We start from the raw sequence: 25,717 nt of genomic DNA, 5'->3' as shown, positions 1-25,717 counted from the left end.
GAAGGTCTTTAAAAAGGTAACATATACTATTATTCATATACAAGATGTTAGGAAAGTATTCCATATGCTGTGTTTTGGATATTATTATATAATAAACAGAACAATAAAACATAACAGTGACAAAATTAAGCCTTGGCTTTTATTTTCAATAAAGTATAGCATGTCTATCTTCTGCAATACATCATTTTAAACATTGTATGTGGTTTCCCCAGGCCCTTGCAGAGCCAGGCAGAGGCCCTAGCCAGGTAGATAATATGGCCCTTTAAAAAAAATTATTTCAAGGCTTGAACCATATCTGCATATAAAGACAAAATGAAAAATATAGATATACCACAGTGCTTTTTAAAAAATACATAGGGAAAAGGATTATTTTAAGCATTTACATTTAAATAATGGTGAGCGATCGTGAATATGCTGACCGAGGCCCCCTTTGGAATCGGAGGCCCTGGCCAAGTGGCCCATATGACACCCCCCCCTCTGTTTGGGCCTGGGTTTCCCCTGAACTTCCTAAATTGTCAAAGTGACCTGTGAGGGTGAGGGAGGGTAGGATCATACTCTCTCACCACCTCAGGCTGAGAAGGTTCCTAACCCTGGTGTAGATAATACTGAACTAGGTGGACCAAAGGTCCGAGCCACTATTTTAGTGATTATTCCTAAAAAAAACTTCCTTAGTGAGGAATAGACCCCTCCTTAGTGAGGTTCGCCTGTCTCTACTACTGTATTAACTGGTGGCTGAAGAATACTTTTCCTGGCAACCCCAAGATCATTGGATGGAATCAGGTTTTCAGCTGTAACTACTTTTAGATGTCTTTAATTGTAATTGGTTTTTTAAAGAGTGCTTTAGCTGTTTTAGAATGTTTTTGTTTTTAAATTGTGTTTCTGTTTGCTGCCTTGGGCTCCTTGCAGAAGGTGGGATATAAACCCAATATATAACAATACAGTACAAGACAGCTTATGTTCCTTTGATGCACCACTAATATGCTCCTGCTTGGTTCCCACCTCTGGCAGAGTATGTCTGTACTGGAGGCCTCCAGTAGTATAAAACCTGTCACTGCCCTGCTGCTGAGCAGCACTTGTCCCATCTCCACCAGCTCATTGGCTGGCTCTTAGAATGCTCTTGGTAGTTTTGAAAAAGAGCAATATATTGCTTATACATTCCAATGGTTAAAACTTTCTTTCCCTCCTTGCTGTAATCCCATTTCCTTCCTCTTTCAGTTTTAATAGTACGTGAAATAAAGCATTCCTTTTTTAAAAAAAAACATTAAGTTAGATGATCACAGAGATACAGAAAATGAAGGTTAACTGAACAATATTCTCCCCTTGGTTTTAAGCCAACGGATCACTTTTTGGAGCTCCACCTTTGCTTGGTTAATATTTGTTTAACTTCGGGAGGCAGTTTTAAAAAGAATTATGAGCAAATGACCTATGGCATACATTTCTCTTCGCTCCAGAATGTTGGCAGACTTTCTTTTTATCACTGTAACTATGGCAAGTTACAGCTTCAATTTGTTCTGGCCTTTCAGATCGTGAAGTGGCATTTTTCATCTAGCCCAGATTTAGTCACCTTTTAAATCACCAGCAGGGCTGTTGAATGTGTGCTTTGTTTATAGCATGGAAGATATATAATTAAACCGAACACATTTTCTGCAATTGTAGCCACAATGTTTTTTTTCCTTTAAAATCAAAACAGATTTCCATCATGCATCTCTCACAATTTTTATATTGTAAAAATAGTTCTTAGGTAGGAAATGTACAGTGCTAATAAACTGAATGCTTGGCTGTTGCTTATGATAAATGTATACTTTTACTGTGTCTGGAAATTTATGTCGAGGGGATTTTTTAAAATATCAGAACGAGTTTTGTACACTGTTCCTGCAAGTAACTCATGGTTCCACACACACTTGCGCACCACCGATCTATCTGTGGGATAGCTCCGACGACAGGGTCTTCTCCTAGATTTTGCATGGCCTCGTGGGATCATGGGGACAGAGCTTTCCTCACCAAAGTCTAACAGCCCTCCCTCCCTAGGCTTGCTGTCTCTCAATGTCCTTTATGTGGGTCCCTGGTTTTCAGGTCTGGAAGGGATTTGTTCCAAACACAGTTGGCTCTGGGTTGTGAGCGTCTCCCTCCCTTTCTTTCACTGAACAGCCTCCCTTCGCCGTGTGTGAAGCCCTGCAGAGCTGCTGCCAGTCCGTGCATGCAATACTGTACTGAGTTAGATGATGGACCAAGGAGGGTCAATACTGTGTATAAAGGCGGCAGCTTCCTGCAGGAAAGTGGAATCGAGCCGCGGGACTCACGCGACCGCAGCTCACGGTGCCCACCAGCCGCCTTCGGCTCTCTCAACCTTCCCCCCTTTATCCCTTTCCCAACTGAGGAACGTCCTCCGCCGCCGCCCGCGCGCTCAGGGCAAGGGCATTTCCTATTGGTCAAGCGCGGCGGGAGGACCTCGAGCCCGTTTCGTGCCTCGCGCGGCTATAACGTCGCACAGAGGAGCCATCAACCAATGGGCGGTTTATGGATTGGGCGAAGCCTGCGCAGGCGCAGAAAGCGAGTCGACGTCGAAGGCCCGTATGGGACCCGCAGGGCTTTAGAACGCGTGGGAGCGCGATGTTTTATCTCAGTGGCAAAAAAAAGGAGAGGGGAGAGAGCGCGGGCTCTCGGCGCCTGCGCACGGTGTCCCTTCCCTCCCGCTCACCAACCACCACCACACACACTCTCCCCTTTACGCCTGCGAGGGCCGGAGCGCTCACGTTGCGTGCGTCTTGTGCGTCAGGCGGCGCGCGCGGAGCAGAAGGGGGCGGGGCTGTGCGTGCTAGATGTGTTGCTTTTCCTCACCCCACCCCCCACCCCCGCCACTTTTCCCAAGCGCGTGCTGCGCCGTTGTGGCGCAAAACCTGAGGGGAGAAGGTCGCCGCTCTGTCCCTTCGCCTCCCTCGCTTCTTCGTCAGCGGCTGTGGCGGTTGTGGCGGCGGCGGCGGCGGCTCCAGGAGGAACCCCGCGAGCCCGGGCTATGACCTGCCTCCCGAGCTACCTGAGCGGCGGCAGTCCCTCCGCCGCCCTCCGCGCCTTGCTCAAGCCTTCCCGGAGGCACCAGCCGCCTGCTCCGCCACCGCCGCAGAGCCACCTCGCCTTAGCGCCCAGCGCAGCCCGCCTGGCCGCGTCGGTGGCTTCAGCCGCCTCCGCCGCCTTCGCCGCGTCCGGGCTCCCCTCTCAGCCTTTAGCGCTGGCGGGGCGGGGGTCTTCGCCGCCGCCGGCTCCGTCTGCCCCTTCCACCTCGCAGCGCTGCCTCAGCTCGGATGCTTCCTCGGAGCTCCCTTCGCGGTCGGCAGGCGGCGTCGGCGGCGGGTTCCGCCCGGCCCGGGTGGTGGTGGTGGCCAAGACGACCCGCTACGAGTTCGAGCAGCAGCGGTACCGGTACGCGGGGCTCTCCGAGGAGGACCTCAAGCAGCTGGTGAGTGGAGGTTTAAATCTTCCCTTTCGGTCTGCAAATGGGCCGAGATCATAGAATGGCAGAGTTGGAAGGGAACCCTGAGGGTCATCTAGTCAACCCCCTGCAATGCAGGGAATAAGCAGTTGTCCCTTAAGGGGGTCGAACCTGCAACCTTGGCGTTATCAGCACCACACACTCACCAACTGAGCTATTCAGGCTGGATGGGAGTCCACCTGGAAACCTTTATGGCGATGGCCTTGACTTCCACTGGTCGGGAAAATGCTGGCAATGTATGTGCTGAATATTCCTCTTAAAGGAAAAACAAATCTGGGAAGAGGTTGTGTCCATACAAGAAAAAGAGACTATAGATAGAAACAGATGTAGCATGTGCTTTCATTGAGCAAGCCCACTTAATTGCATGTGCTTGAATATGGGTTTAGTGCACAAAAGTTTATACCGCAATAAGTCTTGGTGTTTGCAGTCCAGTAGGCAGCCTCATCTTTGTGCAAGTACAGTATAAGCCAGACCTTGACATGAACACACACTCTTTCTCTGATAACAAGGTAAGTTAGCACAGGGAGGTGACTGTTGGAGGCAGATACTTAACACCCCAAACAGCACCCAATCAACAACTGTTTTTGTGATTTGTAGTACAGTAGTGGCAATTATTCAAGCTGGTGTGTGGCTGGGGAGGATTTCCTTTTTAGTAACAGTATTTGGTGATTGCCTGTTTATTCTACCGGTACCTACTTACTCAGTATGAAAGAAGCATAAATGTAGTGGGCACCACCCGAACTAACTGACTTCCTCCTCATTATAGTGACTGTGTAATATCAACAGGTATAATTTGATTAAAGCCATCTTCTACTACTGTACATCAAGAATGGGAAAGTTATGGCCCTCCAAATTTGTTGAATTCCAGCTCCATCTGCCCCAACCAGTATGGTCAGATTGTAGTTCAGCAACATCTGAAGGGACACAAATAAAAATGTGTCTGCCCATTAAGTGTACAAGAATTTGGCAGAGAACACTTTTGGGATGGGTGGTTCAGAGTTCAAATTCCTAACTACCAAAACAATTTGGAGTACCACCCTTGCAACTTTTTTGGAGGGCATGAGTGCAACTGGAGCAGAAAATGAGTTACGGTAATAAGGAAAAGACCTCATCCTTTTGTTCCTAGTTTTATCTACTCAAGGCTGCATCTGAGTGTTACTAAAACAAAAGAACAAAAAATGACCACAGAATATTAACACTTGTGTAGTTTGGCCTTATGCTGCCATCTATTATTTGGTTAATTGCATACAGATTTATTTATTCCAAGGATATTGTCAACTGTCAATATTCACAACATTATGATAGTACCATCAGCTATTTGCTTTTTGATACATCTAATAACTTTTACTACTAAGAAATAGGGGTTTTATCTGGCCAGCACTCGGGCTTTGAAAGATCAAGACTTTAATATAGAATCACTTGATTAAGGAAGTAGCAGTTATACATGTTTCCACATCCACAGGTTCACATGGCAGTGACTGCTAACACAGATTCATCTTGATTATTTACTCTTCAGGAAAGTACCATCTATTTTGGTAGGACTCAGCCCCAGTTCAACTACCTAACTTGCAGCCATGTGAGGCTAAAATTATTGGCTCTGGAGGGAAGGCAAGTTAAATGAACTGTTGCATGTTCATTTAACTGAACTGATATGTGTATAGTGCTGTCTTTCTCCCTTCTGGCCTTAAATATACACTTTGAGGCTATGAAAGAGATAATTGATCACATAAGTATAGTTTATGTAATACATTTACTAGCTCATGCCATCTTAGCACATCTTCTCTATAGCAGTCATAGACTACTGTATGCTGCGGACAAAGATTCATTCCACCCACGCAAAATTATATCACAGGCCAGTCTCACTATGCTGTTAGCCAGTAATCTGATAATTCCTGCTATATATCTATAAAGACACAGCTGTTCATCCTGCTTTTTCCCTGATTGACCTACTTTCTGTCTTATTTTTCTTTTTCATCTAATGCATTATGTGCTTTCTTTTGTACAGTGAGTCTGTAAGGAGGGCATGTATTATTTTAACAATTCATCAGATAATGCAAAGAAGACTACAACAGTGTTCAAAGAAGTTACTTTTGTATCTACTTTGCCAGGAACTGAATATACAAAAGTGTTTCACATCAGTAAGAGAATTTCTAAGGCTGTGGGAAAAGAAAGCCTAGGAGATTTTGCCAACTGGCAGAATCAAAGCAGAATGAATATCACTGATTAAGAACTACTGTTTCCAAAGCCAAGGCAGCCTCTGAAAAGAATAGATCCTGAGGAGTTATACTACTCTAAAGGGCTGCCACCACAATCCCCTCTGCTGCCATCTCAAAAGCAGAGCAAGACTAGAATGACAAGAGCGAGCTTAATGGCACCATATTTCCTCCAAAGAAGCTAGTCCTTGGCTTCACAGCAGCCAGTCACAATCTATTATTTTTAAGTCATCATTTTTATCCATTCTGATCATAAGTTATTATTTAGAAAACCTAACGGTCATAACAATATTACCCAGTATATTTCATAAAGAATGAACCAGGAAGCCTCACTGACATTGCTGGAAGTTTCATGAATACAGAGTCTCTAGTGCAGTTTGATAGCTCATTCTGTATACTGACATGAAGTAATATTTTCACTGAACAAAATTCATTTCATTATGTGGTTTGTTTGGGGAACTGATCTCTGAAATGACAATCCTTGGAATCTTTGACGTACATGAATTGACTTGATCTTCAAACTATTGTCATAGCAACTCTTTAAACAAAGGTGCTGTACACAAGGTTGTGGAATGTCCTGCCATGTGATGCCCAAAATCTTCCTGACTCAGTGCATTTGGAAGGCACTGAGGCATTGCTGCTGGCATGCTCAACACGCAAGCCTGGTAGACCATCTTGGTATTGGTCATTAGCATCATATTATCACACCCTTTTGTGTTCAGAATTTTTATGGTCACTAAAATTCTTTTTTAAAGCAATTGAGAATGTTGTTTTTTATAACATTTTATTAATTTTCCAAAAATAACAAAAAATATAAACCACAGTACAAAAACAAAACAAATTGACTTCCCTCTAGTCCCTTCCTTGGTTCTATTATTTATCAACATACTGCATTTCCATTATTCAATTTAGAACCTATTTAAATTACCTATTATCCATTCATAACAAAATTACAATCTTAAAACCCTGCTAATGTATACAATGCTTCTGTATATATGCAATAAACATCTTCCATTCTTCCTTAAATTTGTTGTCATCTCTTCCTCTTAGTTTCATTGTCAATTTTGCCATTTCAGCATATTACATTAATTTAACTTGCCAATCTTCTTTAGATGGGACGAAAACAATTGTGAATGTAATGTAGTATGTGTGTTACTTCTGTTGGGGTGTTTCTGTGGAAGGATTAATTTAGAGATTGGTTCATTTAGTTACACGGTTCCATTTCATTCTTGCCTTGTTTATACAACTCACTGCAGTACAGTCCCCACTGAGTATAGTGTGATACATTTGCTGGATTTTTAGAGAACGTAGATGTGCCATGAAGGAAGCAGGTGGTTCTGTTCCCATCCTTTCAGTTTAGTTCCTGCCCTGGCATTCATTGTACTCTGTTGCACATTGTACTCTAATGTACATTTACAGAGCTAAGGCAAAATTAAGTAGCAGCTTTTCATCCACCTTCCCACAGACCCATGTGCTGTCACTTTAAGTTTGTAACATGTACAGCTTGTACATTAAGAATATAACTTACTTTAAACATGCAGTATTGAAAGAATTCAGACCAAATTCTTAGTTTATTCAGGCAAGTATTTGTAAGCAGATTGAAACCTGCCGAGAATTGCAATCAAGTAAACAGGCTGGCAGGCCAAAATTCTGAAGGCTAAGGAGAATTACAATGAAGTGTGCTCACAAAAGATAGTGACATTCGTAAAAACAAATTTAGGCATATTTTGTTTCCCTCTTCTCTTCTGTAAGCTCAGTGACTTACTTGATTTTATTTTATATTATGTTTTGGGTGACATTCAGTGGCACATGAAAATACTTCCTCTTTCCTCCATACATGCTCCTCCAAAATCTGCTCCAGAAGGATGGATGGCTTTTCTGGAGCTGATTTTTCAGGTGCTCAGAATGCTGCAGCGGAGGAGAGAAAGAGGAAGTCATGTTGTGCAAACAGAAATCATTTGTGCAATCTTTCGATGCATGTGAAACTCCCAACTTTCTACAAGTTTTCTCCCTACTCCCTACAAGTTTTCTTAAGCATTTAGTGGTTTAATTGCTGATGTTTTCCTTATTTTTGATAATTTTGTCACCTTGGGCACTTTTCTAAGAGTTATACTGGATAAAAATTTACTTAAATATTTTTTTGTGTATATTCAGTGGTCCTCAGAAAAGTTTGCCAGTGGTGGCCAGACATTTAATTTTGTTACTAGAGGACAAAGTCTTCCATATACACAACCACAGGAGTAAGAACTTTTTAAAAGCTGGCAATAGTATAGGTACACAGAGTGCTTCTTTCAGTATGGTGTCATTGTGCTTTTCGTGCAGTATCCTCTTGCCAGGTAGTAGATAGGGAAGTAACAAAGCCAAGCTTCTTTAGTGACTAGAAACAGTTGCCAGTGAGATGCTGTAATGCACCATGACAGGAGATACTGCTCCTAATTTCTTCTAAACTGCAGGCTCTCATTTCATCCCAATTCAGAACTCTTAGTAAAACTTACTTTAGGTTATATCTTATTATAGTTGATTGCAGCATTTGAAATTCACCAGGCACATTTTGCACCTGGCTATTGACCACTTGTGACCAAATGATCTGGAGGTGCATGCCTCGGATTTCGACTGTTTTCACACATTAACAACACATCTTATATAATGCTATTTGTTATATTTTATCTGCACAATCGGAATGGATTCAGGAACAAAAAAGTCGTATTGAAAATACCCCCAAATGGCAACTAGGCATTCCATTTTGGCAACTATAACCCTGGTTTAAGGAGCCATTTTGCACCTAGCTCATATATTTGTGTTTCTAACACGGGTTGATTGGTATGTCAGAATGCATATGGCTGGTAGAATAGAATTGTATGCTGGAACTTTTCATTAAAATGGTAGTCTTCCACATGCTTATATGCAGATTCTGAATTTTGAGCAACATTTAAATACTTTATTGCTTGCTTTGTTTTAGAGAATAAACCATTCTCATGTTTCTGACAGTTCCAATTTTCCATAATTAAATTTAGCTTTTTAAAATGTAGTGTGTCCAAGCTTAGCTGTTTACATACTGTTTTCACATGCTTAGAAAATTACTGCCAACTTCATTAAATTCTGATTTTTGTCTTTCACAGCTTGCATTAAAAGGCTCTAATTACAGTGGACTACTGGAGCGACATCGGATTCATACAAAAAATGTGGAGCATGTAGTAGATAGTTTAAGGTAAGGGTATGTATCAATAATAATGATTATAATAAAATTAATATAATATATAATTTCAGAGAGCAGAGGTTCTAGAAGTTTGGCACATTATTCTAATGTCCAGTATATGAAATTATAATTACTTTGGTCCAGTAATCCATGTTTATACATATTTGGGCTGGGTTATATATTGATTTCAACATCATGATATATCACCAGCTAAACATCACAATATATCACAATGTTTGAAATAAGGATGGAGCTATGTAGAGGCATTGGCCGGCTTCATGGTTTTTCCCGCATCATGGTTTTTGCTGGTGCCTGCTCTTTTGATTTGCTGCACCCTGCGGACAGCTGAGCTGACAGAGTTAACGGGCTGCAGGAATTGAGAGAAGCATTGGCTAGCTTCACAGTTTTCCCCACATTGTGATTTTGGCATAGCACACATAAACGCACACATCATGATTCATGATATATACCCAGGTCAAAAAGTATGAAATTGATAACAAAATATGGACGGTTTTGGATGATTTATCATCTAGCCATAATACATATGAAGGGGACTGTATATATATATATATATATATATATATATATATATATATATAAAAGAAAGGGAAGCAAAGACTGGCTCTTATTTCTTTTTCTGTTAGCAGCCCTCCACATTCAGTTTCAGAAGTTTCTCATAGTTCAAACAGGATAGTTGGGGCATTTTAGTTTAGAGAAAGGCACATAGGAGGGGGCATGATAGTGGTGTATAAAATTACGCTTGGTGTGGATAAAATTGAGAGAGCAAAATTATTCTTTTCCCATAATACTAGAATTCAGGGACATACAGTGAAGCTGAATATTGGAAGATCCAGGATCGAAAAAAGAAAATACTTCACATAGCACATAGTTAAACCATGGAATTTGCTCCCACAAGAGGTAGTGATTGCTACCAACTTAAATAGCTTTATTTCTATTAATTTATCTAATCCTTTTTCAAAAGCCATCAGTGGATATATTCTACCCCCACTGTTGAAGGCAGTACTACTTTGAATACCAGTTTCTGGGAATTGCAGAAGAAGAGAGCGCTGCTGCACTCCGGTTTTACTTATGGTCTTCCTATGGCCATCTGTTTGGCCACTGTGAGAACAGAGTCATGGACCAGAAGGGCCTTTGGCTTGATCCCACGGGGCTCTTATTTTCTCTGTTGAAAAAGATGTACAAAGGTTATCTGTATGCAGTTCTCTGCATACACAAGCGTCAGTGTGCACTCAAAGCTATTGTTGCATCATTTAACCAAACTGGACAACAGTAGGATATTGAATTTTTGACTGACCTTGTAATCAGTAAAGCATAACTGGCAGTTTCACCTTTGAGTTAGTTTTAAATTGAACAACATAGTAACAACCACAAACTATTTTTGTTTGTTTTTTCTTTCAACAACAACACACACACACACACACACACACACACACACACTCATTGATTGTCATAAAACCTCCTAGTGGTTTACACAAAAAATGCCACAATCACGAAAAGATGCTTAGAAGCAGGTGTTTAAAAAATATTCAAAAGATAATTAGTCACCAATAATCTAACTACAATTTTAACTACAGTTTACACTACAGGTTTTGATGTATATATGTGCAGGTTTTGCTGACACTAGGTTGAGCTCTTCCTGAATAACAACCCAAAAACTTTTGATACATAATCCTATGCTAGTACATTGGATTTAGCAGAGGAAGGTGATGAAAGGGAAGCATTATAGCAAAACCTCTTCTATGTAAATCAAGAGTAGTTAGCCTGTGGGCCTTGAAGTTGTTGGTCTCCAACTCCCTTCAGCCACAGCAAGCATTGCTGATAGACAGGGAAGGTGGGATGTAGTCTATCAATATCTGGAGTGACATAGGCTAGCTGTTCCTAGTGTAAAATAATTAGAAGCTTTCAGGGAACTGGTAAGTAGAGCTAGATGCAAGTGATAGTTATATTCCATGGGACTAATAATAATAATATTTTTTAATCTGGCTGGGTTGCCCTAGCCACTCTGCACGGCTTCCGACACACATAAAATAATAAAACATCAAGCATTAATAGTAACAATCAGATCCTATATAAAAAGTCACAATAATCCAATATTCATACTTGTGGGTTTTTTTGCTTCCCTTTCCTGAGGTCATTATCAAAGTTATATAAACTAGCTTTTTAACTTGACAGTTTGCATTCCTTTTAAGCCCTTCAAACCTGACTAATAATCACTTGCGTTTCCATAAATCTTCAGGAATGAGAAGATCGAGGTCCGACTTGTGAAGCGCAGAGAATATGATGAAGAGACAGTTCGGTGGGCAGATGCTGTTGTAGCAGCAGGAGGTATTAACTTGTGAGTGGGGATGGGTATTTTGAATTACAACAAACTTGCAGGAATAATTGTTTAGCAATATGAAGAATCAATCAGTTGGCTTATCAATATATAAGTCTTAACTTGAACTACCAGAATAAAGTTGATTTAGTGTCAACACACGTGTGGGTCTGGAACGTAACCCCTGCACAAAACACTCATTGCCTGTATACAAATTATGAAGCATTCAGTAGAGATTGTTACCTAGGCTTTGTGCATCCATTTTTCTTTTTCTTCATAGGTATAATTTCCTTATGTCAAATTGAGTTCTGCATTAAAAATTATTTTCACTCTTAATTTTATGCAATAATGGTTTAAAGGTTTGAGCACACAATTCACTGTAATAGATACTTCCATTGGAATATTTAAATCTTATGTAAAAGTAATCTGATCTCAAACTATATTTCATCTAGGTGATGGCACAATGCTTTTGGCAGCCAGTAAGGTGTTGGACCGGTTAAAACCAGTTATTGGAATAAACACAGACCCAGATAGGTGAGCCTAAGACTTACAGATATCTTGTCATATTGTAAGCCACATCATTTAAAGTCTAGTGGCCTGTGAGTGCCATGTGGGGCATTTTCTGTGATTGATAAGCATACAGTGACTTCCTTTGGCAATTTATTATGCACATTATTCACAGTTTTTCCTTATTTCTCACAAAATTGATTGCATGTTTGTGACTTCTGCATGGGTATAAATGGTCAAAGCTAGGTAAGAGTAGCATGGACAGAAGTTGAATTTTAACTATACTGTCCTGCTAATCTAGGGTATCTTTTAACTGGGCTATTGTATAGTATGCTAACTATGACTGTAGTTCAGAGATTGTCAGGCTGGCACCCACAGGTGCCATGGTGCCTGCAAAGGCCTTCATTGTTGTCTCCAGGCAAGGCCCTAGCTTTCATTTTAAAACATAGCAAGACTTTAACCCTCCTACAAAGAAAGTTATAAAGCAAAATGTGCAGGTACACTTCTAAGTGATTTCTGTAAAATGAGCAAGCCTGGCTGCTTCTGCTTGTCAGTGCTTTTAACCAATGAGTGAAGTCAGAGCAGTGATTGATAAATGAGTTGTTTAGACAGTCCACAATATGAATCCTTTGGACCCTAAGGAGCTGCTCTTTCCCCCTCCCATTTAATATACTTTTCCTGCTTATTTTCTAGGCAGAATTTCAACAAGTTAAGCCTTTTCTCGTGTGGAAACACAATTATGTGAAAGGCTTCACCATGATTGTACACTCTCCAATTTAGCGTTATGCCCCCGTGGCAGCCATCTTGTTGTTTTTAGTCACATCAATACATGAACAACAATTGTTGTAAAATAGAGTGCCTAGGCATATCTTGCATAGAATGCTGTCTAAAAGTGAATATTGTCCAGCTAGCTACAATAATGTAACCCAGTATTGTATTACTTATTCCTTTTTTTTTTTTTAGAATGGGTGAGAGGGAACAGATCTTTGCCTGAAGGAGGTAGCAGAATACTGTGATTTCATGCCTTATTCTCGCCTTGTTATGTTATATTCAGATCTGAAGGCCATTTGTGTTTACCTGTACGATATACACACTCATTTCCAGATGCCCTACAGAAACTCTATCGTGGTGAGTTCAGGTAGGTTAGAGCTTACGTATCTCTAGACAGTTATTTTAAAGAAATGTAATGTTTTGTATTAATACAGCTATAGTAGGGAACAGACCCGAAGACTGTTTGCTCCAGCTCTGCATCAATGTGGGAACCAATGTGTCCAAAACAGTGCTTAGTCTGATTTATGGAACAGTCACACATTTCTGTTTTATACAGAATGGCTTGGAACTGGGAGCACAGATTAAAGCTGAAGGAGTTACGTGGATGCATTTTTTTGAAATGTGCAGATTCAAGGGACCACTACACATCCCTAGAATTTATTGAGTGCAGTCCATATCAAAGTATGCAAAAACATTTCTTTTCAACCAGGTCTTGGGCTGATTATTGTATTGTTTTTATTATTGTTGTTTTTATCATTTTGTGTTTTTATGTTTTAAACCACTCTGTGATATTCAGATGAAGGATGGTGTATAAATTAAATTATAAAATAAAATGCATTTAAAACATAGAATGTATACATATAGGACCTTCTATACTGGTACTAAAATACTGAATTTGGCCCAGTAGCAGATAAGCAGCCAGTGCAGATCTCACAGATAAGATATTTATATATGCTTGACCCTACAAGCTGTCTGGCCACAGTGTTATCAACAGCAGACCTTCCTTTCTTGATGCCTGCCTTAAAGCAGGATATGATTCTTTTGTGCAAACTGTTAGGTACACATAACGGTAGATATAACTCCTGAAAGTGAACTCAGCTGGTAAGTGCCCAGCAGGATTATAGACAAAACAGGGTCACTGAGAAATCAACACACTTAAAGGAAGCCCGGAGTTAGCTAAAATACAAAAGAATTGGGGTGGGGGTGGTTTAAAACAGCAAGAACAAAAACCCTAAAACAGCCTAAAGAGGACTAAGCATGCTCAGTGATCACAGAATTCCAGGAATCTGTAAAGGCATGCGGGAATGGAATGGAGCATGGTGGAGGAGGACATGACTGAACAGGTCCCTCTTGTAAATTGCTTTAAATGATGGTGAGTTCTTCCTCCCCTCTTCCAGTACTACAGCTCAGTTTGTTCAGGAGGATGGGAAAAGAAAGTGATCCTTCACTTTGTGGTGAGCACCTTGCTAGGCTACCAAGATTTCCTGGTTCACATGCCTTCTGACAACCTCCGGTTCAGATGGAGGAAAACACAGAAAAGCTGTTGTATACTCAGCAGTTTAATGCTATAAAATGGCAGTAAATGTACAATGTAATCCATCATCATTTAGTCTGGATAATTTTGGAATTTACTGAACGTTTGACATTTTGCTGAATGTGTTGCATTTGGGGGTTTGTGTTAATTATCGAAACAGATAAAATAATATCACTTATTTCACTAAAGATTGTTAGGTAAAAAAAAATGCATTGATGTTTGAGTGATCTTGTTCATGTTGAGTTACATGGGAGGATATTCATTCCAATCTCTTGAAGACTCAGCATTTAGTGATGCTGCATGAACAAATTTTAGGAGCTCAGTTGAGTAAAACTGTAGAGAGATATCTGACACTAATGATTTCATCATAGCTATTGCTGATCAGTGTTCAAGAATCAATACCCAACAAGGCAAATTTTGGATGTTCATGTTTTGGAACATTTACTGTTGACACACACAATAATAGGCATTTAATTCTGAAGCGTAAGATACTGGAGATATCTTTATAGCCAAGGATGGGAAACCTGTGGCCCTCCAAATACTGCTGGACTCAAACTCCCTCAGCCCTAACCTACATGGCCAGTAGCCAAAGATGATGGGAATTGTAGCCTAGCAACATTTGGAGGGACACAGATTTCTCATTAACTTTATACCAGTCAAATAGAACCAATGGGATTGGGTTTTGTTTTTTATCAACTGGTTTAAAATGTTGCAAGCTACTTTAAAATTAGGCACAAGAAGTCTTCAAAACAGAAATTAAATCCTGCTGTAGTGTAGTCTCATAATAGGTCGGTAAAGGTAAAGATAAAGTCTCATAATAGCTTGAACACCACTACCATAAAACCAGTTAATTGAATAGGGTGTCTTTCTGCATTGTGATCTTATAAATGAAGTTGGGACGTGCTTTTGTTTGATGTTACTAAGTTTTGTCTGTCATGAAAATCAGTAAAGATAAATATTAAATTTGAAAATAACTTGATCAGTAATGATAAATATTAAATTAAAAATAACTTTATTGTCTGCAATAAACAGAGGTAGAGATAACAGTGATAACCTTTAGGTGATATTATCAGGTACTACCCAGGTTCTCTTTATACCTTTATATTCACCAAAATAACTTCTGAGTTTCACCTAGGGGTAGAGGCAGAACTGAGTTACAACTAGTTGTTGATTTGAGAGATGGGGAACCCTCCATTTCAGGGTCAGGGAACTTCCAATTTATGGGCCTAATTAGGCTGGACACTAGTCCTTATTTGGCCCACAAGACTGTTTCCCTCAGACTTGGCCCACATCTGACAACATACAAACCTCCTGATGGCTCTTTGAAGCAGGGGTTGCTGACAACTAGCCTCACTGGGATCTCCCTGCACTAAAAAACCTAACCCCTGGAATGGTCTCTGTTGAATGTCTGATAACTCCCCCCCACACCATGTAAGTTTTAGAGTTTAAAAGCTTGCATTGCACATTTTGGTTGGCCCAGTAAAGATATTGCCCTAATATGGAATTTATTTTCTTGAACTATTGATTCATGCAGAAAAATTGCCATACATTTCAATTTGTTTGATTCTTGTGCTATTTTCTCCTTTTTAAAGATGGCAGTGGCGGCAACGAATCCGTTTATATCTTGAAGGGACTGGCATTAACCCCGTCCCTGTTGACTTGCATGAACAGCAGTTGAGTCAAGAACAGCACAGCAGGGCCCATGTTAATGGAAGATTTCAGGATCAAAGTGAGTATAGTTTCAATCCTAAAATATAATCCACTCACTGGTATGCAGTGATCTTTTATTCAATCTTAAAATGTGATGTTAATGCTAATCTCAAATATGTAGGAAAAACACGTTCAGAATAGAAGGTAACTCATCGATTAGGTGCAAGGCCCTCTTCAGTAAATGAATAGCCATACTTTTGTACAATGAGTTCTTTCACATCAAGTGTGTGCATCAAGAACCACTTTATTTTGCTCCTGGTAGTCCTCCATATCTGTGTGTATTCACACACATCTCTAATAATCTTACCATTTTGGTTTCTAGTGATGCTTATCTTGTTAGCCTGTCAGCACTGATTTGCCTATATTTGCAGGGTCTCAGATATCTGAACCACACCTCTTGCCAGTGAGATCATTAAATGAAGTGTTTATTGGAGAATCTCTCTCATCCAGGTATGCTAGAATCATGAATGAATATTTCTGTTTGGGACCGCTTGTAAACTTCAATATCCTTTTTTTCCTTCTGTGTGTAATGTATGCAAATATATTCAGACTTAATTACTGGATCCAAATTATACATTTCTGCAATTTCCCAAATCTGTGAGAAAACAACATAGTTCTACATATTTTTTTTCTTCCTATCATGTTTCAAGAGGGCTTATTTGGACACACACATTTTACTTTGGATTCTTTTCCTGCATGTAGTATATCATCTTGCATATCAAGCATATGTTATTGAAGTTCTGATCTTCATTGTTTATCACTGACTCCAACCATTTTTCGTAACTGGCTCAAACTGTAAAACAACCTGATGGCTTATCTAATAGTACACTATCACCCCCCCCCCCATTTCCACACAGTGTCTGACAAGATCTCTTTGCATGTTACTGTCTAAAACACATAACACCTTGTAATTAGTAAAAATGGGGAAATGATTTTTAATCATAGTGTTCAAAACTGTGACCTATTTCACTTAATTGCTGACACTTTTTCATCTTACAGTTCTTCCTCGCTTCATGCTTCCTAACACAGTATGTTTTATGTAGGAAAGGAGAATTGAAGTAGCAAAGTTGAAGTTGAGCTTGCTGCCCCCCCCCCAAAAAAAATATTAAGCAGAAGGTCATGGAAGATTGTTGAGATCATTCCCTTTCCCTTGCTGGCAAGGATTAAGAGCGGGAGCAATACTACCAGTTCCATCAAATAATGGGGATTATTGAAGAGTTTTGAATGAGCAGGCCCATAAGTGTTTTGTGAGTTGAGAATTTGAAGTGTGTGGAGATGATTGAATGATGATTGTGGAATGGGATTGCTTGGTCAAGTGGTTGATGAAAAGGTGAGTGTTAGGCATGGTAGACATTTTATGGGGTGTAAATTTGGGAAGTGTAGTAGAAATATCTATTTAGATGCCAAGTTGAGTATTAGGTTGTTGGTAGCCAGTTTGATGCTCTTCAGATTTTGTTGGACTATAGCTCCCGTCATCTCTGACCATAAGCCATGCTTGCTGGGGCTACTGGGAGTCATTGCCTAACAATATGCAGAAGGCATCATGTTGGCTAGCCTTGGTTTAAGTAAAATGAATAGTTTGGAAAAGCAAAACGGGGTGGGGGTGGGGTGGAGAACCTGTGCCCCACCAGAAGTTTCTGGATTCTAGCTCCCATCTGCTCCAGCCATCATATTAGTGGACAAAACTGATGGGAGCTGTAGCCCAGCAGCATTTGGAGGGCCAGAGGTATACAAATTGCAGGCACAAATTATATTACTTGCAGTTCAGTCTTAAAATTCCTTTTTTATTTCGATGGCACATACATATGGGAAGAAATTACTAAAGCTGTGTGCACTAATGCTGCAGTGTGGGAAATACTTATACACTGTCCTATTAACTACAGATGAACCCACAAAATTAAGGTAGAAAATTCTAAAAGGCTTTCAAAATGGCTTGCTATCTTACTAACAATTTGCTGTATTTTTGAAAATTGATGAAAACTTACCAATCAAAAATAAACCTTGTTGCTTCATTAAAAAACTGCTGTACTAAATTTAATGTGAAATTTTCAGCCATGTTTGAAATTGCCCTTTTAGATTGGTACATGCCTGATGTGGGGCTGTGTTCTGTCTTATTCAGGGTGAACTATAAGTCCTGCAAACCCAGTTTTAAATTCTCCCTTCATAGGGCCTCTTACTATGAAATATCAGTTGATGGTGGTCCATGGGAGAAACAAAAGAGCTCAGGTCTCAACATATGCACTGGAACAGGATCAAAAGCCTGGTAAGTTTGGTATAGTCTTAAAATGTTAGTTTTTTGGCTTTTCCTATAGGAGTAATGAGTAAACACATTTTCATAGAGGATAGAACATGTTGTATCACCTTGAAGAAGTTGAGAACTAGTTCATGAAATGATTAAGTCCACTTGAGTTCTGTCAAGCTGCAATTTTATACCAACTTGCCTGGAAATAAGATCCATTAAATCCAATGAATCTTAATTTTGACTTTGCATGTAATGTGTTGAGTTGTTTGGCTTCTGGGTGCCAAGCAGGTTTATTTTTATTTTTTGCAAAGGATGCAACTTCCCCATGCTAAATTGTGGCTTCTTGTGAAATTCCAGCTTCCAAAGCATTTTGTTAATGCAGGACTGGTGGCTACTGTTGTTAGGGAAACAGAAAATGGGTTGGTGGTAATTTTAAAAATGGGTGTGCAAAGTTGTGTGATTCATTAAATTGTGGTTTTAGTCTCTAAATTCTGTAATAACGTTTGAGTGTGCTACATGTGTAGACAAAGAACCAATTTGAATGCTAATACATGGTACGCTTCTGGGACTGTACCTCTTCAAAATTCAGATGAGGATGCTTGAATTCTCCCCATGTAACACAAACTCCTCAAACATGGATAGCAGGCCCATTATGGAAAGAAATAGTTGCTCAGTCTTCACACTGCTGGGTGTAACTTGACTGAAAATTGTACTTCCTCTGATCTTTGGATGAAGGCAGTATAGAAATTTACTACTACTACTACTACTACTACTAATAATAATAATAATAATAATCAGCCCTTTTGGAAAGGATTATTCTTCCCCAGTGGGGCTTGTTGTTTTGTTTTATGAGCATGTATGTGTTTTATAAGGTTAGTGAATTTGATGACTAGTTGAAAAGTGGAATATAAACTGAATAATAAAAATACAGCATTTAACATGATAATGAAATAAAGGAAAAATTCCTGTTGAGTTGATACTTTCCAGTATTTAGGAGATTTCAAGTTTAGTTTTTTTTTTTAAGTCAGAAGTTGTAGTAAGGGGTTGAAAGGAAATGTTAGTGTTGCTTCCAGTTGACATAAAATCTGTTCCATTGAGGTTATTTAAGTATTTTTCCCCCTCCTGCTTTTCAGCTAGAAATTGGCTCCCATTTTTTAAAAACCTCTACATTTAAGACAGTAGAGAATGCTAGAGAAAGGTTTGGGAAGTCTCCCAGCTGGAGCTAGTCCAGGTCCTTAAGAAGTACCTTCTTCCACATAAATACTTCCTGTATCTGAATATTCTGTTCAGAAGCCCTGCTCCATGCGTCCCTGCCAAGTGAAAGGAAGCAGGTGGCAACTGGGGAGATCTTCTCCATGGTAGCATCCTAGCTACATTATAGCCTCCAAGAGGGGTCACCTGGCACTGTATCTGTGATCTTTTCAATGTCAGATGAGGGGATTTTAAAACAACTTTTAATCTGAGCTGCTAATGATTTTATTTGTTTGTTTATTTATTTATTTTTACTGCTGCAAAGCTTTTTGGACAGTAAAATTCAGTTTTTGTTGCATTTTAAACGTATCCTAATATTATTCAGTAAGCTACCCAAAGAACATTTGTTGGTGGGCAGCCATATAAAAATATAATAAAATCCTTGTTTTTATTTTTGTTTGTAGGTCTTTTAATATCAACAAGGTAGCAAATCAGGCTGTGGAAGAAATCCTTAAGATTGGTGAGTTACCAACACCATAACTGTTCACCAGCAAATGCAAAAGATAATTGTATCTAATAGAAGAATTGTGTCTAATTCTTCCTTTTTTTTCAACAGCTAAAAGTTATGAGAGCTTAAGCCTTCCATTGAACAAGGAACTTGTACAGAAAGGTATATTTGACTTTATCATAGTTTGTGAGCTTATGGGCAATATGTTTCCTTTTAACTTTTGCACAGGACTTTGTTTTTCAGAATTGTAGAAATGGACATTATTTTATGTATTTAGCTTTCACATCTCATGTCACTCAGTTCTTCGATAGGACAGACTAACAAGTTTTTTTAATCCTCATAATTAGAGTGAAAATAGAAGATGCAGGCAAATATATTTTCACAAATCTTTCAGAATAGGAGTGTAAGCCATTTGTTATTTAAAAAAAACAAATGTCTTGCCATTAAAAGCCCAACTGATTTGAGAACTTACTGTTTATTGCTTCACACACATGCAGCAGTTGATTATCTAATTTGTGTGCTTTCAGTAACAAATGGATATAATGAATCACTACTGTATAGTCCAGAGGAACCCAAGATGCTTTTTAGTATACGAGAACCTATTTCAAACCGCGTTTTTTCAAGTAGTCGACAACGGGGTTTTGCTTCAAAGTAAGTATTGACTGCAGGTGTTTGGTTTAAATTCAAGATTGTGACAAAATATTTAACTACAGTTTTTCAGAGAGTAGGAATCCTACTTTCAATCCTGTGATTGAAATGGGTTTTTGATTTCACTTTACCATATCATAATCATGGTTGCCACTTTGACTGACGCTGCTATCCAGTAAGCATCAAGGGGACCCATTGCATCTTTGAAATCTTGAGGAATAAATACTGTTTTAAAAGTTAAATCTAGAGTTTCCTTAACTCATAATATACCATTCCATGGGTCGTTCCTTCCTAATGGTGTTGGCCAGATTTTCTCTTGCTGCATCTATGGAGAAGGCCATTTTAGAGTGGGTAACTCTGCCTAGCAAGTCTAAAAGCAGGGCTGTTAACATTAGTCTTACCCTATAATCTTGCCTCCCCCCAAAAGATATTTCTGCCAGTATTATCTTTCCTTCATCTTAGCTTAGCTACAGTGAAACAGAAGATAACTTCCTGGTGTTTCTGATGAATAGTTTTTACACCAGGGTTCCCTCCCCTCATCCAAAACACAGATTAACTATATTATTAGATTTTAATGTTTTAAAGCAGGGATAGGAAGCCTCTGGCCCTCCAGATGTTGTGAGACTCCCATCAGTCCCAGCCAGCATGGTGTGATCTTACTTTGCATTAGTTCAGAGGGACTTCAGTCTGCAGGTTAATACTGTTGCTCATCCCAAATGCATGTACATGTATGTGAACAAGTCATGAATCCCTCAACGGTTGGAAACTTTATTTAATACTGCTTTCATTTCTACACATCCTAAAGCATTAAGCTTTTCAACAGCACCCCCTCTCCAAAAAAAGTTTAAAGTTATCAGGAACAAATGCACATTTGTGGAATATGGTTCTGTCATAGTACCTGTATTTTTCTGTTGGTTAAACTGGGCAGCTGAGTAGGTGTCATTTGACAGATGAGATCTTAAAAATAGCATACCAGTGAATGGATTTTCATTTTTAATTGGTTAAGTAGGTATGACCTGATTTTACTTCCAATAGTGTAGAGATTAACAGTGATAAAATTACTCAAGCATGACTTTTGTAAAATAGTGTATTCCTTCTAGCTCCCATTGTAAATGAAACTGTTCACTTGATTTGTAGGTCTGTAGTAGTGTTCTTTAAATGTATTTTCAGAGTTTGCATTCGCTCTCGTTGCTGGGATGCCTGTATGGTTGTAGATGGAGGAACTTCATTTGAATTTAATGATGGAGCAATAGCGTCAATATTGATCAATACAGAAGATGCACTGCGTACTGTTTTGCTAGACGAATGAAGAAAAAGTTTGAACTACTCACAATTCAAAGAAGGGATGCTGCCTCATTTCAGATGAGAAACTTGCTCTTTTATATGGACAGACGTTGGGAAGCAACAATTGAAACGGCTTTTCATTCCTTTTGGATGAGTTATTTTTGGAAAACCAGTGTTTGTGAAGCCAGCAAAATCGCGACTCTTCAGAATCTTAATGAATCTGGCAGGATACTTTAAAACCTAGGGCAGGGCTTGGAACAAATTGGTATTAATAAATTGTACAGTTCTGTAGTAGCTATCTAGTACTGATTCTGCAAAATGCCTTGACACCCCCCATATGTATTTCATTGGTTTCTAAAAGCAAATTATGTTAAAAGTAATTAAGCAACAAGGTTAGGTCAGTGTTTGAATTTAGCTGCCAAGAAGTAACCCTTTTGTATACACCCGTGAATTTTACTTTTCTGATTGGTCATGTTTGATTGTAATGGTTTTCATTGCTTTAGTTTTTCTACAGTTCAGTACCATAAACCCAGCATCTTGTATCTAAGCTCCCCAACCTCACCAGTTTGATGTTGTGCCTACCTTCTATATGAGGAACCTATGGCTTTCCAGATGTTGCTGGACTGCAACTTCCATCAGCCCTGGCTGGGACCAGCAACATCTGGAGGCCCACAGGTTGTCCACCTGTTGAATAGCAAGAATTAAACTCCCTTGAGATTATCCCCACTGCCTGTTGAAAATCTGGCTTGCCAACAGTTTCAGCTGTGTTTTGAAAAATGTGTTAATGGTAGATTTGTGATAAATCTCCCCACCAGAAAGCATATGGTAATGACTTTTGGCACTCAGTCTTGAACTACCATTTAATTCGGCACTGTCTGGGTTCCTGATTGGGCCTCTAAATTATGACCCATGAGTAGACAGGAGAAGTTCCTGTGGTCCATGCTGAAGCCCCGTTTTTGCTGGGGGAAGAGCGTGAGCAATGGCATAGCCAAGTGACGAGGCAAATTACAAAGCCTCCCAGCAATGTCAGAAGGATGCTTTTCTGCCACGCCTTCCCGCAAAAGTAAGTTCCCTGCTTACCAGGGCTAATTAGTGAAAATACATAATACTATTCCTTTTAAAAATGCAGATGTTTGTAATACACTGCATGCTTTATGAAATGGGTACAATGGGGGGGGGACTCCACTTGTGCAGTGAGGAAATACTTGGACGTTTTGAAAAGTACTCATTTTTCAATGCAGCCTGTATTCAGTGTTTTTTAAAAGTACATGATTGTGACCAATTTGAGCAAATTTCACATTGCTGGAACTCCTGTTCTTTTGCTATGTAGACAAGGCATTACAAGCCATAGAACTGTGACTTAGAGCTGACTATTCACCATTATTTCTTTGAACTAGCCATATGATTACCTGTAAACTGTAGTGTATTGTGTAGTTTATTGGTTGACGCTACTAAACCCATGCACAGTGCAGTTATGTGAGAATACTGCCTAATGCATTCACTGTTTACATTTTAAATAGTGGTAATGAACCCTTGGTGTGAGTCAGGTAAATGATGAGGCCTGTTTAAAGTACACAGTAAGAAGTTCAAATAACCTTATGTCTTCAGAACATAACACCAAAAGTTCAGACACAGTTTTGAAAAGATGGTGTAAGTCTATTTTACAAGGCCACCTTTTAGGAAAAGAGTCAAGCCCATTATACTAGCTCCTTAAACTGCACTGTGAAGAACTTAACGGAGTCTTGAAAGCTCCCACTTAAAATATGTATTGTACAAAATTTCACATCAGTCGAAGTATCCAGTGATCTGTATTGGTACGGCTGGGGCTTTACAGGTTGTTTGGAAAGGTAGTGGGGGGTCTACTGAATTTAGTGGAACTTGCTTCCAAGTAAATCAATTTAAGATGAGGAATAGTAACCACAGAATGTGAAAAGGTGCTGTAATAATTTGAAATGGAGAAAGCTGTGAAATTAGTTCACTGAGATTGAAACTGTTTTATGAACTTCACAATCTAAATTTTTAAAATGGCTAAACTTGGGAGCATGGTCAACCAACATTATGGGGCTAATGCCTGTACTTGAAACATTCTGATAAACCTCAGCAGAGCCTTCCCCTACATATGCACATACTCCGGTGTTCATTCCCACTGCCGATACACATAAAGTGAAGGGATGGGGAAATAGGGCTGTGTGGGGATTCTGTACCCATGATGCAAATAGATTCTTCCACTGTGCCAAAGTGATGAAGTCTGTAAAGTGTTTTATGTAAAGACAAGTACTTAGGCAAGAAACTTATAAAGCTGTAAGCAAGGGCAATTACTTTCTCAAACTTGGGAAAAGGATCAAACAATAGCTGTCCTTGGGGGTGATCTGAAATGTGAATTTGTAGATAATGAAATAAATAACTATACTATTATTGCACATATGATGTGTTCCTGGGTGCCCTCTACTGGTGTTGATTTGTGTCAGGCAAGCATTGTACTAGAGTTTTTTGAGTGTCTGTGTCAAACATTTATAAAATCATAAGGTGTGGGGGTTTTTTTAAGTTCAGGGTAAACCCCCAATAAGCTCACTTTATCAACCGCTCCTCTTTCAGCCAACCCCCTCTCTAAGCCAAAAAATCCTTATTATGGGGAGTGGGGATAGTACCCATTGAAAAGTACCTGTGGACTTGAGAGTGTAGCAGCAGATTATGCTTAGAGCATTTCCTGCTACAAATCATGGGCACTTTCCTATGTCTGTGGAGGTGCTTTTTGACCTCTTCTCTCCCCTCTAGTTTTAAAAAAAAAATCTTTGGAAAGGAGTGCTGCATGGTATAAGAACAAATATGGCTATATTTGGTGTGATTGAAAAATGCACACACACACAAATCCAGATCAATCACAGGTCTCACAGCTTAACGTACTTTGGCTCTAATGGGAACAGAGGGTGAAGAATGTTCATAAAAACAAGGCATTCATTAGAAAGACAATTCAAGCTATTTAAAGATTTATTTCTATGTAAATTGTTTGGTGTTAAGGGAGCTGCTAAGGCAATTTTATATGTGAAATGTGTGCAAGTATGAAAGCCAACATATCCCCTCCTAAAATGGCCTAATTCTAGCATCCTGGACTAAAGTGTTCCTGTTAATAATTTAACCAGGATTCCGCATCTTACTAAAAATAAAGGCATTGATATTTGGTTTTACTGAGAAATAATGTATGAGGTGGATAGTAATTAATGTAATAAAGGTGAGCTAGTGTTTTGGAAGTATTTTATGTGTCTCTGATGCTTGAAGACTACTTCAGATGTAAATCTTCAATACTTGTTATCAAAATGTTTTTGGCCATATATATATAGATATAGATACAGATATAGATATAATACTGTCCATCTGCAGATTTCAGAGCAGTTCACAACATGAAAATACAAGGTAAAAAGACAAACCTATGCAGTTCCTTATGAATCCTAACAACACTATCTTAAATGTGGAAGTTGCTTTTACTACTGAAATTATGTACCGGTACTTGTCAGTGCTACGGGGTGGGGTGGGGGGGTGGGAACCACCCATATAGTGATTCTTCATCAATTGTCAGAATAAAGTATACAATTAAAAGTATTCTACACAGATTGGTCTAGATTGGGGAGAACAAACAGATCTTAAAGAAAATGCTAACACTGCCCACTGCTTTTCAGTTTTACCTACATTCATTTTGGAGGCAGGGAAAGAGAGCAGCCATATATCTGTGCAATTGTGGAAGAATTTTTCTTCTATGATGTGATGTTCAACTGCCATCACTGAACACTGACTAAGATTTAAATAGCCCCAGTCTAGCTGTGAATTTAGGAAACAGGTAAACACATTCTGAGGAATTATAAAGCATATGAGGAGTGAACAGAGCACTAACTCCTCTCTCTTAATCAAGAAGAGCAGTAGTGTTGGCTATTTGACAGGTTAGATATTACACTTCAAAGGATGAGTGAGGAGTGAGCAACATAAATCTCAATGGTGCTATGAATAAGAGAGTTCAGCTAAATGCCTTGTTCCAGCATGAACTTCAAAGTGCATATTCAGAATCTTGCCAGTAAAGTTTCATCTCACATGGTTTTAAA

At 39.3% G+C, this 25,717-nt stretch overlaps 1 protein-coding gene across 5 annotated transcripts; it reads left to right on the top strand.

The window, feature by feature from the left end:
- The first annotated feature begins 2,889 nt into the window (after positions 1–2,889).
- NADK2 (NAD kinase 2, mitochondrial) lies at positions 2,890–24,877 on the top strand. Of its 5 annotated transcripts, none has more exons than XM_033164031.1 (12): positions 2,894–3,454; positions 8,820–8,908; positions 11,154–11,242; positions 11,684–11,765; positions 12,793–12,876; positions 15,636–15,772; positions 16,125–16,203; positions 17,873–18,016; positions 19,651–19,706; positions 19,803–19,856; positions 20,222–20,345; positions 21,513–24,877. In XM_033164031.1, exons 1-12 carry the CDS (start codon positions 3,014–3,016, stop codon positions 21,649–21,651), a joined length of 1,518 nt encoding a protein of 505 aa, XP_033019922.1. In that variant the 5' UTR covers positions 2,894–3,013; the 3' UTR covers positions 21,652–24,877. The 5 variants fall into 5 exon arrangements, with proteins under 5 accessions (XP_033019924.1, XP_033019922.1, XP_033019923.1 ...); XM_033164032.1 differs by having other exon boundaries at positions 2,896–3,454; positions 17,921–18,016; XM_033164033.1 differs by lacking the exon at positions 11,684–11,765 and having other exon boundaries at positions 2,890–3,454; positions 11,154–11,252.
- The last annotated feature ends 840 nt before the right edge of the window (positions 24,878–25,717 follow it).

The sequence above is a fragment of the Lacerta agilis genome, chromosome 11, assembly GCF_009819535.1.
Source record: "Lacerta agilis isolate rLacAgi1 chromosome 11, rLacAgi1.pri, whole genome shotgun sequence".
NCBI classification, from domain to species: Eukaryota; Metazoa; Chordata; class Lepidosauria; order Squamata; family Lacertidae; genus Lacerta; species Lacerta agilis.
This window is presented reverse-complemented; position numbering and strand designations above follow the sequence as displayed.

Bases quoted from the DNA above. Each gene is read 5' to 3' on its own strand.
- NADK2 (XM_033164031.1), top strand. From the start codon at position 3,014: ATGACCTGCCTCCCGAGCTACCTGAGCGGCGGCAGTCCCTCCGCCGCC. The intron at 11,766-12,792 runs GTGAGCCTAAGA...TGTTATATTCAG, and splicing joins ATAAACACAGACCCAGATAG to ATCTGAAGGCCATTTGTGTT. The intron at 12,877-15,635 runs GTAGGTTAGAGC...TCCTTTTTAAAG, and splicing joins CTCTATCGTGGTGAGTTCAG to ATGGCAGTGGCGGCAACGAA.